A 15,736-nucleotide genomic window follows, 5' to 3' on the forward strand; every position below is an offset into this window, starting at 1 on the left:
TTTCAGTGAGTAAGGATATGTATTCTAAGTATAAGAGAGTCTCTTTTATAGGAGAAAAACAGCCCTTTCTGTTGAGATGGTTAGGGTGGCAGCTGGTGACAGTTGCACAAATGAAAGCTTAGAAGGTGACAAAGTTAGTTAGGTGACAGTTGTGTATAGTAGCAGAGTTAGTTGATTAGTTAGTGGTTAGGAATTAATTATATATTTCCACGTGTACAGTGTGTTGGCTGATAATCCATTGTACTCCTTTCTCATTTTTTGTAATTGAAGTTTGGATTTTATCCAGAACCTTCTTCTTCTTCTTCCTTCGATTCAATCTTAGCTTCAATTCTCCACTCTTTAATGGTAGATTTTATCATGGTATCAGAGCTAGAGTGAATCAATCGAGGACAGAGTAATTTCATTTTTAGTTTTTTGTGAAGACGATACTGTTAGGTCGTCGAATATTTCTTTAAAGTTGATCTGAAGCTCAACAATGGCGAATTTAGACATCGACAACCCTAGACATCCACTATGCCTACAACAGTCGGATAATCCTAGCAATGTGATTATCTCAATTCAGCTAAAAGGAACGGAAAACTATCCCGTCTGGAGCAAAGCTATGGTGATTGCGTTGCGAGCGAAGAGGAAATTAGGGTTTATTGATGGAAGTTGCACAAAATCTCAATTCACTGAAGATTTGGGCGAGGACTGGGAGCGAGTCAATACAACAGTGTTGACATGGATCATGAACATTGTATCTTCAGATTTGATAAATGGTATCGTGTATGGTGAGAATGCTCATGAGGTTTGGTTGGACCTTGAAGATCGATTCAACAAGGTAAATAGTTCTAGAGTCTACAATCTCCAGCGAGAAGTAGCTACAATCTCTCAAGGTACCTCTATAATCTCTGTTTATCACTCTAGGTTGAAGTCACTATGGGATGAATATGGTTCTCTTATACCCTCACTCCCAGTTACTGCTGGAACAGGAGATTTTATTGAACATTTAGAGCAACAAAAGCCTTTTCAATTCTTAATGGGATTAAATGAATCATATGAAGCAATTAGAAGTGAATTTATGTTGCAATATCCATCACCTTCGGTCAGTCGTGCCTTTGTAATTCTAATAAATGAAGAGAATCAAAGGAAAGTTTGTGTGTCTAATTCTCAGATTAGTTTAGCAAACAAAATGAATGAATCCACAGTATTCATGAGTACAAGGGGGAATCAGTCGAAGTTTAAAAGGTTAAATGACTTGTACTGTGAGTATTGCCACTTCAAAGGTCACTCAAAGGATACTTATTACAAGTTACATGGGTATCCACTTGGATACAAAGGAAAAAGACAGCAACAATATAAGCAAACAAATACAGCTACGAATAACAGCAGTCATGGTTAAGAGAATGGTATGAACAAAGGAAAAGCTGAAATGCCTCAAGGAATGTCAAACTTCTTCACTGAGGAGAAATATGGCCAGATAATGAGGTTGCTAAACAAATAAAAGGCAGAGTAGCACACAGCTAATATGCCAGGTAATGATGCGTCAGATCTGTTGAAAGATTGTAGGGATCCTTGGATTATAGATACTGGAGCAACAGATCATATGGCTTCAGATCATAATATATTGGATGATGTAGTAAAGTTACCTGATCATAGGAGAGGTAATATTAGCCTGCCAAATGGTAAGTCTGTTCCTGTTACTTATTAAGGCAGTTATAATCTTACAGGAGATGATACCATACATGATGTGTTGTGTGTGCCTGAATTTAGATATAACTTACTGTCAGTCTCTAAACTGACAAGAGAGTTACAATGTTCAATGAACTTTTTCCCAACATTTGTGTCTTCTAGGATCTGTACACTGGGAGAGTGAAGGGGATTGGTAAGGAGAAAAGTGGCTTATATCTCCTAATCCCAATAAAGACAGACAAATACAAGAAAACACAAAGGATTAGAGGTTGTCTTGCAACATGAGTGAAGATTGATGTTGGAACCTTGCATAGAAGGCTTGGACATATTCCAGTAGCAGTCATGAAGAAGCTGGATTTTATGAAGAATAAAGACTTTCTGGGTTGTAGTCTCAATAATTGTACTGTATGCCCTTTGGCTAGACAGACTCGAAGACCTTTTCCTCTTAGCAGTAGTAAAGCAAGTGATGTTTTTCAATTAGTTCATGTAGACATTTGGGGTCCATATAGAGTTCCAACATACAATAGTAATAGATACTTCTTAACACTTGTAGATGATCATTCCAAGATGATTTGGGTATTTCTAATGAAATTGAAAAGTGATACCATTGTTTTGTTGAATTCATTCTTTAAACTGGTTAATATGCAGTTTGGAAAGGCCATTAAAATGTTGAGGACTGATAATGGTGCATAATTCTTTAGTAAAGAATGTAAGGATTTCTTATCAAGTTCTGGAGTCCTTCATCAGAGCAGTTGTCCACACACTCCACAACAAAATAGAGTGGTGGAAAGGAGACATAGGCACATCCTGGAGGTGGCAAGGGTATTGAGATTTCAAGGCAGCATTCCATTACATTTCTGGGGTGACTGTGTGTTAACAACTGTCTATCTTATAAATAGAATACCATCCTCAATTTTGGGGGGCATGTCTCCTTCTAAGGTATTTCACAAATCCAAGCCAAGTCTATTGCATTTAAGGGTTATGGGTTGTCTATGCTATGTCACGGTTACAGAGAAAATTGACAAATAATTACCTAGAGCTATAGCAACAGTTCACATGGGGTACTCAATTTCTCAGAAGGGCTATAGGTTGTATGATCTTAAGGCCAAGAGATTTTTTGTGAGTAGAGATGTGACATTCCAGGAGAACATCTTTCCTTTCCAAACAATGAAGAAAGGTGTAGACTTGCCATTGTTTCTAGAGATTAATGATGCTCAGACGATTACCTCAAGGGCACCTGCACAAGTAGTAGCTCAGGGTACAAATAGAGATGATGCAGGACAGGATGCGACCACCATAACTGAGCCTTCACTTGATGAACCAGCTTATGACACTCAGTTAGCAGCAGTTAATGAACATACCTCTGATGAAAAACTTCAGCATGATGCATTGCCTATCATTGATCTTACTGTCCCATCAGTTCAACTGAGGAGATCTTTAAGAGATCCAAAACCACCAACATGGCTGAAAGATTATATTTGTCCAGGGAAAGCAAGCTCATCCTCCAATTGCATCTATCCTATGTCCAACTACTTGGACTATTCTTCTCTCTCACCACAATATCAATCATTTCTAGCTGCCACATCTGAGATAGAGCTTGTATATTATGTTGAAGCAATAAAGGACCCTAGATGGTTTGAAGCTATGAAAATAGAAATTGATGCTCTTGTCTTAAACAACACATGAGAGGTAGTTGATGTACCCAAAGGCAAGGTTCCCATTGGATGTAGATGGATGTACAAGATCAAGTATAAATTCAATGGGGAGATTGAGAGGTTCAAGGCCAGGTTAGTGGCAAAGGGTTATAGTCAGCAAGAGGAACTGGACTATCAGGGGACATTCTCTCCAGTAGTTAAAATGGTCACATTAAGGGTGGTTATTGCTCTTGCAACCATGAACTAGTGGAATCTCTATTAGATGGATGTCTACAATGCTTTCCTTCAAGGTGATCTTGAAGAGGAAGTTTACATACATGTCCCACTAGGTTTTGGTAGTCAAGGGGGGAACAAGGCATGCAGACTACACAAATCCTTGTATGAGATCAAACAAGCGTCAAGACAGTGGAACTTGAAACTCACTGAGGCACTGATAAATGCAGACTTTGTACAGAGCAAGCATGATCATTCTTTGTTCACTCTGAGAAAGAATGCTAAACTTGTCATCATCCTTGTTTATGTTGATGACCTCCTTATTACAGGAAATGATGCTAATATGAGTCAAGAAGACAAGACCATACTTCATAAGGCATTCAGAATTAAGGACTTGGGCCTTTTGAAAGACTTCTTGGGGATTGAAGTTAGCAGATCCCAGAAAGGCATATTGTTGTGTCAAAGGAAATATACAGTGGAACTAATAGCATAATTGGGACTAGCAGGGTCTAAACCTGCAATTACCCCAATGGAGCAAAATAGGAAGTTAACAACAGTGGAGTATGATGCGCATTGTAACTTGAAGGATGATCCAGCACTCACAGATGTCAAAGGATATCAAAAGCTCATAGGGAAGCTTCTGTACTTAACATTAACTAGGCATGATATTGCCTATACAGTACAGACTTTAAGCCAATTCATGCAAACTCCTAAGAAGTCGCACTTGGAGGAAGCACACAGATTGGTGAGATACTTTAAGAATGAACCAGGATTAGGCATTCTCATGAGTGCAAATGGTGACATGACTCTAAGAGCATACTGTGATGCAGACTGGACAAGCTGTCCAAATTCAAAAAAGTCAGTAACATGTTACTTGGTAAAGTTTGGAAAGTCCCTAATCTCATGGAAGTCAAAGAAGCAAAGCACAGTAGAAAGGAGTTCAGCAGAATCAGAATAGAAGAGCATGGCACTAACAGTTTCTGAGTTGATCTGGATGCTAGGAGTTTTCAAAGAATTGGGAGTTGAATTGCCTATTCCAATTCAGCTGTTCACTTACAGTAAAGCAGCAATGCAGATAGCAAGCAATCCAGTGTTTCATGAACGAACCAAACATATAGAGATCGATTGTCACTTTATAAGAGAAAAGGTGCAAGAAGAACTGATTCAACCTATGTATGTTCCAACAGAAGAATAGACAACAGACTTGTTGACTAAAGGACTTGAAAGTGTTCAACATCACCATCTGATGTGCAAGCTAGGTGTTTTGAATATCTTCATAGCACCTAGCTTGAAGGGGGGGGGGGGTGTTGAGATGGTTAGGGTGACAGCTGGTGACAGTTGCACAAATGAAAGCTTAGAAGGTGACAAAGTTAGTTAGGTGACAGATGTGTATAGTAGCAGAGTTAGTTGATTAGTTAGTGATTAGGAATTAATTATATATTCCCACGTGTACAGTGTGTTGGATGATAAGCCATTGTACTCCTTTCTCATTTTCTGTAATTGAAGTTTGGATTTTATCCAGAACCTTCTTCTTCTTCTCCTTCCTTCGATTCAATCTTAGCTTCAATTATCCACTCTCTAATGGTGGATTTTATCACTTTCAATGGGCAAATAAAGTCAGATTTTTTGACAGATTTTGGTTCACCAAAAGTCTGTCCAAAAGACTGACTTTGTGTGCTAAACATTATTCAAAATCTGTCCAAAAGGTGAAAGGACAGCCTGAAAATCTGCTATGTCAGAAGCAAGGAGAAAAAATATCATTTCAGCCACCCTACAGGTAAAAAGTAGGCTACAATTAAACTATTTTGTGATAAAATAACTTAAACTTCAGATTTTAACCATCAACACCAAACTACTTGCTCAACACAAATCAAATTTAAACAACTATGGACTGACAAAGCATAAACGAGACTAAAAATATAATCGAACTAAGTATTCAAACCAACTTGATTGGAATGAATTCGTTTTGTGCAAACTAATTACTAAACAAACAACTAAATGCTCAAAACAGAACGAGTATCGTTAACAATCGGACAACGACTAACAACAACTAAATAATCGACTAACTAAGTGAACGATTTAACTAATATACTAAAGATCATGTTTAATCAATAACAATCTAACAAATAAAAATAGAGATAACTAATTAAATAAACCTAACTTGAAACTCTAATTAACAAGAAACAACCAAAACAAAAAGAAAAAAAATTCAAAAATCAGAAACTAAACTACTAATATAAAAATCAGAAATTAATTAAAGAGACGACGATTATACCTAACGAGCGTGCTTGAAGTTGTTCGAGCCACGAGAAGACGCCGGAGATGCCAAGAGGCGACTCTCCGGCCCCGAAACACAAGTTCCCTTTTAGCAAACGCCCCAAAACAAGTAAGTTTTGGCATCATACTAGAAGGGAACGTGAGTCTTTGGGTCGAGTGGGCTAAAGAAAAATGAGGCAGTGGTGATCTTGGGGTGGTCGCGGCAGCGGGGGGTGACTGGCCGGCGGTGGTGCATTTTTTGGGGGTGAAATGGGTAAGAAAGGATAAGTCTCGCGGAGCTCTATTCATTCATGTATGTGTTGTAGGGTGGTAGTGGCCGGATTTTCTTTGATTTTGGGAAAATAGGCGGCAAATGGGGTTTCCTAGATCTAAAAATCGTGGAATTTGAGCGGGTTTTGAGGCATTTGGATTGGAGATTTGGAAATAGGGGGTTGAGGTGATTGTATGGTGCTATTTTGGGGCGGATTGGAGGCGGGCCGCTGCCGGTGGGCAATTTCCGGCGGCGGAGCAGGGTGGCGGCGCAGAGAGAGAGTGAGAGAGAGTGAAGAGAGAAAGAGGAGAGAAGAAGGTAAGGCAAAAAAAGGGGCCAAAAATCTAAAAAATTGGGTTTTAAATATTAGAAGAGAGATTGAATGGTGGTCATTGGAGCAAGAGGGTCATGGATAGATGAGATTGGATCTTTGATTCATTAAACAAAACGATGTATTTTTATTATGAAACTACGTCGTTTTGATTCGGGTCTTGGGAAGCCAACAATTGGACTAGATCGGCCGAATTGGCCAAAAATAAATTGGGCCTGATTTGTGCATAAAACTGAAAATGGCATTAATCCAAACCTTTAAACCCCTTAATAAATAAATTAATAATCTAATACTAAATTCTATAAACACACACAATAAACCTAAAAATAATGTAATGTAGGAGAAATGAAAAGTGCAAAAATTAAATATTTACAACTACCCCTCTTTGCTCGAAAACACGAAGAGTTTTCGTGCAAAGAAAGTGAATGCCATAGCTAATTTTGCTCGTGTATCACTCCAATGAAACCATTTTTGAAAAACATGACCGAACCTTGCTTCCGAAGTTGCCTACATATCCCTGGCTATAAAGGAATCAGGTCAGTGTAGTTTTAGAAATATTTGGTAGCTGGGACTACCGGACACTAGACTTAAGACTGTTGTTGCTGTTATTGTTACTTGTTGCTTACATCAAAAGGAAAAGAGAAGAGAACTACATATGTCTATAAACTAAGAGTTACAAAATTCTTATCTATGTGTCTTGTGGAGTCAAATCTTGATTCTTGACCTACTCGCATGTGTTGACCTTAGATTGGATCTTGATGCTCTTTGAAGAAAATATTATGGCTCATTCTCGATTGCTTGCTTTCCTGATCCGAATTTGAGAGGATGTATTTTGAGGCGCCTAGTTGTTGACACATTATCAAAGCTGACTCCAACTATCTTGCGATCGAAAGACTTCTTTCTTATGATGGGAATTGGAACCACAAGCTTTAATTCATCGCAATCTATGCTCTACGGCTAAGGCCTGTAAAGTCATCAAAGGCGAAGCTTTAACTAAAGATACTAACATTGAATGAAAACAAAGAATAATAGAAGAACCTTAGCGAAGCTTTCAATATTTTTAAATAGAAATATCAGTAACTACCAGAGGAGTGAAAACTTTTCAGCATTCATTCATATTAATTAAGCTCAAATTGTAGGTTGAGAATAATACCTAAGTACAATGCTTTAATGTCAGCAAAGCGAGCTCGACAAATTACAGAAATGAAGCTCGGTTACAGCCTTTAAACAGCAGCAAAACTCAGAGTAGTCCCAACAATTGAACTTAAAGTTCCCGGAAAACTTAAGTGCTAAGAAATCAGAAGAAAGCCAAGAAATATTTTTGTCACTTTTCTCGAAAAAAAAGTTAATGTTTTTTCTTTGTGTATGTGTAAAGATGTCCCCAGAATCTGTAATAGAGTGTGTGTTCCTTTTCAGTGAGTAAGGATCTGTATTCTAAGTATAAGAGAGTCTCCTTTATAGGAGAGAAGCAGCCCTTTCAATAGGCAAATAAAGTCAGATTTTTTGACAACTTTTGGTTCACCAAAAGTCTATCAAAAAGACTGACTTTGTGTGCTAAACACTGTTCAAAATCTGTCCAAAAGGTGAAAAGACAGCCTGGAAATCTGTTATGTCAGAAGCAAGGAGAAAAAATATCATTTCAGCCACCCTACTAGTAAAAAGTAGGCAACTATTATCCTATTTTGTGATAAAATAACTTAAACTTCAGATTTTAACCATCAACACCGAACTACTTGCTCAACACAAATCAAACTTAAACAACCATGGACTGACAAAGCATAAACGAGACTAAAAATATAATCGAACTAAGTATTCAAACCAACTTGATTGGAATGAATTCGTTTTGTGCAAACTAATTACTAAACAAACAACTAAATGCTCAAAACAGAACGAGTATCGTTAACAATCGGACAATGACTAACAATAACTAAATAATCGACTAACTAAGTGAACGATTTAACTAATACACTAAAGATCATGTTTAATCAATAATAACCTAACAAATAAAAATAGAGATAACTAATTAAATAAACCTAACTTGAAACTCTAATTAACAAGAAACAACCAAAACAGAAAGAAAAAAAATTCAAAAATCAGGAACTAAACTACTAATATAAAAATCAGAAATTAATTAAAGAGATGACGATTATACCTAACGAGTGTGCTTGAAGTTGTTCGAGCCACGAGAAGACGCCGGAGATGCCAAGAGGCGATTGTCCGACCCCGAAACACAAGTTCCCTTTTAGCAAACGCCCCAAAACAAGTAAGTTTTGGCATCATACTAGAAGGGAACGTGAGTCTATGGGTCGAGTGGGCTAAAGAAAAATAAGGCAGTGGTGACCTTGGGGTGGTCGCGGCAGCGGGGGGTGACTGGCCGGCGGTGGTGCATTTTTTGGGGGTGAAATGGGTAGGAAATGATAGGTCTCGCGGAGCTCTATTCATTCATGTATGTGTTGTAGGGTGGTAGTGGCCGGAGTTTCTTTGATTTGGGGAAAATAGGCGGCAAATGGAATTTTCTAGATCTAAAAATCGTGGAATTTGAGCGGGTTTTGAAGGATTTGGGTTCGAGATTTGGAAAGAGGGGGTTGAGGTGATTGTATGGTGCTATTTTGGGGCAGATTGGAGGCGGGCCGCTGCCGGTGGGCGATTTCCGGCGGCGGAGAAGGGTGGCGGCGTAGAGAGAGGGTGAGAGAGAGTGAAGAGAGAAAGAGGAGAGAAGAAGGTAAGGCAAAAATAGGGGCCAAAAATCTAAAAAATTGGGTTTTAAATATTAGAAAAGAGATTGAATGGTGGTCATTGGATCAAGAGGGTCATGGATGGATGAGATTGGATCTTTGATTCATTAAACAAAATGGCGTATTTTTATTATGAAACTACGTCATTTTGATCCGGGTCTTGGGAAGCCAACAATTGGATTGGATCGGCCGAATTGGGCTAAAAACAATTGGGCCTGATTCGTGCATAACTCAACTGAAAATAACATTAATCCAAACCATTAAACCCCTTAATAAATTAATTAATAATCTAATACTAAATTCTATAAACACACAATAAATCTAAAAATAATGTAATGTAGGAGAAATAAAAAGAGCAAAAATTATATATTTACAGTGAGAATGAGTAATCTTTCTGTTAGTTTCAAAGAAAATTTTGTTGTAGTAGTTTTACTAGTGTGTGGATAAAATCTTGTTGCTAGTTTCAAAGAAAGTGGAGTTCTTTTTCATCAGCGGTGGTGATCATCAATAATTCAGTATAATTTCAGTAACTTTAGTTTTCTCTGATTTCTCTTTGTAATTCTCACATAAACAGAAAAAATGCCATCCATTTTATACATCTCGTAGTAGACAAATATCATCTGTATCACATTCATGTTGTTGAATTCATTTACTTGTATAATAATATTTGTAAGTACACGACTATGTGTTATCTAGCACGTAGATATAGAGTTGAAAAGTAATTAGTATGTGGTTGAAATAAAGCGGACTTGATAAAGTTGGGAGTTAATGTTGGGCTACTTAAAGTAAAAAGTTCAGTTGAGATACATTACTTCTTTTTTTTCTGTTTCAATTCAGACAAGCTAGACTCGAGTTAAACTTTTTTTATCTGGTATTATGTGTGCGGTTGGGGGGAGAGGTAGGGGCCGGATCAAAAAGGATATTTGCTTCTACAGAAGAAATTGTTGAATGACTAGTTATTTGTAATGGAAAAATCTAGCAAGTTTCTTCTCATTGTCACAGTTGATAACATTGTAAATATTTGGGTCAAGTTGGGCGGGTTGGGTTATAAACCATTGCTTAGCCCATCTCGACCTAAGTAAACTTTGGGTTGGAATAGGCATTGACCCATCTATTAGTGCAGTCCATCTCGACCAACCCAAACTAGCTCAAACAACCCATTTGCCACCTTTATTTATGATACTCTAGATCTATTTTTACTGGGTTCATGTTTCATCCTTGTTTTATTATGTTTAAATGTTACTTAGGGTTTCATCAATCATAATTTGCAGATCTACAAATTCGCATTTGTATTTTCTAAAATATCTATTAAGAAGAAAAAGTAGAAGGTAATGTCACGGAAATAGAAAGTCTATTTTTCCTTTGGGATTTTTTCCTTCCTATACAATATTTGAAACTTATTTACTAAAATTGTCCATATTTTGTAAATTACCCGTCCTAAATAAGTTTTTCTTACCATTTATATATAATCTATTACTAGTGCCTTAAATTAGGGGATTTAGTTATACCATTTTCCGTTTTTTCTCTCCTCCCCTCAATTTTCCTATTCTCTGTTGCCTATCTCCACCAAAAATTCCCGTAATTGAGAGCCAAAAATCGTGGGCAGTGAAGCCACGCTTCATATGAAGTTAATTCCGAACAGATTTGTGTTATCCTCCATGTCCCTTTTTCAAAGCTAGAAAATGTACATTTTCCAAACAAAAATTCCTTAAAGAAGAAGGGGGGGAAAATAATCACGGTCCAACCATGGCCAGTTTACTGGTTCGATGAAACACGGTAATTTGTGGTCGAATTCAACATGTCTGTAGGAAAAAACAATATAGATCATAGTTAGATATATATTTCAAAACTCATTATCTCAACTTAATTAAAGTTCACCCCAATTAAATTTTGAATCAATGAGAGATGGGAGAGAGAGCCATCGCCTAAGCTAATAATCTTCATGATTAATTCTAGTATATTAGCGATGTGTTATTTTTGGAATTCATGATTTATAATTCATTTTATACTTTTCTTTTCTTAATAAATCAACTGAGAAAAGAACAATATATGGTACATCATCATACAAATTAAAAATAAATTTCGTACAAATTTAATACAAATTTGAATATCTACAACAACATGCATAGTAAAAATAAATTTCATACAACTAATTATATATTATACAATTTATTTATAACTTATCTACAACTTTCATACATTATTTCTACCCAGTTAAATACAACTACAATATCATACCACTTAAATATAAATTTTATAGAATATATTTTTTGTATATTTTGTATCTGATTTATACATAGTAAAAATAAATTTCATACAACTATTATACAACTTATCTACAACTTTCATACATTATTTCTACCCAGTTAAATACAACTACAATATCATACAACTTAAATATAATTTTTATACAAATTTTATACAATATGTCTTTTGTATATTTTGTATCTGACTTGTATATATTTTGTATGTGGTGTGTGCTTCTTCCTTTCTAAAATTCCAATCAAAACTTACTCTCTTAATATAATTTTGATACATATCAACAAATTTATGTAAAAATATAGTAAAGATAACTTAAATATAAATTTTATACAACGATTCATACATTATACAACTATTTTTTAACTTTCATACAACATTCAAATAAAAAAATATATATAACTACAACAGAATATAATTTACATATAATTATAATACAACTTTACTACAATTTCGTAAGTATATTATATGTCATGTGTTCTTCTTCTTCTTCTTCTTCTTCTTCTTCTTCTTCTTCTTCTTCTTCTTCTTCTTCTTCTTCTTCTTCTTCTTCGAGTTTCAATCTGAAATTTAACCAAAATCAAGTATAATCTTCACCAAAACACCCTCAAAATTGAGATATAAACTCCAAACAATATTCTCAATTGTTTGCAACAACACCCCATCTAAACAAATAATAATTTTTAAAAATCCAAATTCGATTTCAAAGCTTCAAAGCTTTTTAATGGCTGTCAATGATGGAGAGTCAAATACCTTCAAAATTTATTGATTGACAATTTCAATTTGAACACCAAATTGTGCAACATGAAAGAAAATTGCTATGTTAAAACGATTGAAATCCATTGATGAATTCCATTAAAACTCTATACAATAAAAAAGCATAAAAAATAGAAAACATCAAATAAAAAAATTGGGGAAAAAACAGAGAAGGAGAGTAGAGAGACAAAGAAAGAGAGAGAGAGAGAGAGAGAGAGAGAGAGAGAGAGAGAGAGAGAGAGAGAGAGAGAGAGGGAGAAAATATAAAGGGATAAGAAAATAACTGATATTCCTTATTCATTTCCTAATATAAAGGGATAATCATTTAAAACTTATTTGTATATAATTGGTAAATTATATATGACCATGTAATTAAATTGAAACTTGATTAGGGATCGTAATAAAGTTTCAAATAGTGTATAGGAAGGTAAAAATTCATTTTCCTTTTGATTCAAAAATAAACTCACTAGCCCTTTTAATTCGATTTTACGTCATAAAAAGCCCACTATTTATTTTGGGTTTTGGGGTGAGGGGGGATGGAAGCTTTGTGCTTTTACAAAAAAGGACTTCATGTGAATTAACCTATAACATTCCACCATCCCTTTCATAATATGAAAAGAGAAAGTTATAGCGACTACTTAGAAATAAGAACAAAGTGAACTTAATTATAGGTAACATAGATGAAAAGGAGGAAAGTTATTGGCGTAAATTACCTTAAATAGCTATCCATCCCATCGTTAAAACCAAACCCGTGAATGTATAATATATATATAATTTATATATAATATGCATATAAGTGTTATTATATAGATACTGTCACTACACATAGTTTAAACTAAAAAAAGCCCAAGTATTTGACTTATTTTACGATAAATGTAATTGGAAAAATGACATTGTATAGCCGCTGTAAAAATAATAACCAAAAAAATGTATAAAATTTATATATTTTTTTGTGTGTATATATATTTTGTAGGTTATTATATACTTTTTCGACTATCAGATATAAATAGTTTTTTGTGCGGGCTAAAAGTGATAATACCCCATCTTGTTGGGGTACCAGAATACTTAGCCTCCGGCCCAAAGGAGATGTGCTGTTAAAAACTAGCTGAGTCTGCTGGGCCTATAAGCACTCATTATCCGAAATAGATAAGTCAAAATTAGAATAACTCAAAATTAGACTTTTGTAGCATGATAATTCAAAATTTCGTGCTTGTTTGTCATAACTCATAAGTGAGCTATTCGCCAGGTAAATGACATTTTCTTATCCAAACATCAACGGCGTCAAGAGATAGTCTCATTTTTGCATGTAGATTTAAAGTTAAAAGTTATACGTGCACAGTTTTTAAAAAAAAATGGACTTAGACGCTATACCTTTAGAAAATTAAGCATTTAAAGTTTAATTTTCCTTTAAAATTGTGCTGATGGTAAGAGAGTCGAGGAAAATAAGCAAGATTTGGGTTTTGTGCATGTGTGGAATGGTAGATAGCTTTTCAACCACTGTATTTCAAATGTGTTGAGAACTACGTACCATGACATTTTAGGTTTCGTTTGGTTCGGAAATAAGTTATCACATGATTAATTATTTCGAGATTGTTATCCCACACTCCCATAGTGATAAAGTACAATTCTGGGATAACTAATCTTATGATTAATTATACAACCAAACGTGGGATAAACTCGTCTCAAATTTAATTTCGAAATTAATTTCCCTTATCCCCTTACCAAATGAGCCCTTAGGTAATTAATTGTTCTGAATTATGCACGCATCTTAATGTAGATAAGCTTATTGAGTTGGACTGTGGGATAAACTTAGTACTTTCTGTTATCAACTAGCTAATGGGTGCTTCGCTGTAAATGGTTTTTATTGCCGAGTAAACAAATCAGCATGCAATCATGGCGGTCCGACCAAATTTGTCGTCTAAAGCCAAACTTTACGAAAAGTCTTAATTTTTTTATTAATAAAAATATTTTATTTTTATTTAAAATTTATTTCTCTAATTTTTTTTAGATGCAAAGTTATTATTAATTTTATATAATTAATTTCTCCTAATAAGTCTTTCTTAATTGACAATATAGCTAATTCATTTAATATCTTTGAAACATTGTTGATCTTGGGTAATATTTTATCAATTTTAATTTTGAAACACTTTTTTCCGCTGAAGCAACGGTAATGAGAGTTATTAACACTATTATATAAGTAATATAGGCATTTGGAAATAATCAAACATTTTTATTTGATTGAGTATATCAATTAAATTGTTATCTTCTAATTATACTATTTTTCTTGATATTTTTTATTCAGAAAATAAATCTAAACTATCAATATCGGATTGATTATTATGATTTAAGGAGCTTTCAAGATGAAGGCAATATTTTTTCAAATTTCCATCAACTAGTGATCTTAGTTTTTACCGCTAAACAGAAAATCAAAAATATTTTCATATGCCTCTAATTGTTCAAATCTATTTTAAAGTGAAAAAATAACCTTGTCTATTACTCTCTCCGGTCCATAATAAGTGATTTTTTTGCTTCTATTTTGGTTCAAAAAAAATGTCCTTTTATATAATCGAGAAGGAATTAACTTTATTTTTCCGAAATTTGCCCTTTTTTTACATATCTCAATGTGTCAAGTTAACAACATATAAATTTTAATTTAGGATAATTCAGTCAAAATATATTTTTGTTCTAGGAGTCAGTATTTTCTTAAGGGGCACAACAAAGGTTAAAAAGTCATTTATTATGGACTAGAGGGAGTATGTATGAAAAGTAATCAACTCTAAAGGACTCTTCGATAGATTTTGAGATTTCACTATTAACATTCTCCTCAAATTGTTTCTTTCTATATATTACATATTTCTTATGAAATTCGGGTGCGATATTAATTTCAAATGCAATTTTCTTGGCAGAAATCAAAGCAGTTGCAAATCTTTCATCTCTTTATTTGTTAAATAAAGAAATCAAAAATTTTCACTTCACATAACTTTTTTTAAAATTTATATATAGCCTATTAGGTGTAAAAATAAATGGGACATCCACAAATGTGGGGCCTAAAACAGTTGTTTTACTTGCTTTATGGACGGGTCGCCCTTCCAATCACTATTTCTCTTTGATTGCGTGATTTTCTTTTTGTTCAGTCTATACTTATACAGTTATACTGTTATACATACCATACTCGCGATCTGATCTTTTATTTGATTTTTTTAATGCGTATTTGGGGTATAGTGGCAAGGTTTTCCAGAATTGGCCACTTAGTGGTGGTCCTCTACTATCATGAAATCAGCACTACTTTTACTTTGGAAGAAATAGGTAGGATATGGTGAAATTGTTAGAAAATAATCAGAAAATTGAAAACTAGATTGAGATGGCTTGAGGCACGAGAACGATTTTCCTTAAAGAAGTTATTGCCCGTATACAGATTTAGAAAAGAATAAAGATAATCTTCTTCGGGATACAACAATTCATTATTTGACACTTGCAGATTTTTCTGAATTATACTTTGTAGAGCAAATGTCATACCTTTTTCAAAAGTCACTTTATTTCATCAAAAGATGTGTATGTTTATTCGAATTTTTTAAATTCAAATAAAAAT

The 15,736-nt window shown here is 34.5% G+C and overlaps 2 protein-coding genes across 2 annotated transcripts; both read left to right on the top strand.

The window, feature by feature from the left end:
• Positions 1–475: 475 nt before the first annotated feature.
• On the top strand, positions 476–1,381 carry LOC142173764 (uncharacterized). Its single transcript, XM_075239412.1, has one exon. It carries the CDS (start codon positions 476–478, stop codon positions 1,379–1,381), a length of 906 nt encoding a protein of 301 aa, XP_075095513.1.
• Positions 1,382–2,727: 1,346 nt separating this feature from the next.
• LOC142173765 (uncharacterized) lies at positions 2,728–3,357 on the top strand. Its single transcript, XM_075239413.1, has one exon. It carries the CDS (start codon positions 2,728–2,730, stop codon positions 3,355–3,357), a length of 630 nt encoding a protein of 209 aa, XP_075095514.1.
• Positions 3,358–15,736: the final 12,379 nt, after the last annotated feature.

This window comes from Nicotiana tabacum, chromosome 19 (assembly GCF_000715075.1).
Source record: "Nicotiana tabacum cultivar K326 chromosome 19, ASM71507v2, whole genome shotgun sequence".
Classification (NCBI taxonomy): Eukaryota; Viridiplantae; Streptophyta; class Magnoliopsida; order Solanales; family Solanaceae; genus Nicotiana; species Nicotiana tabacum.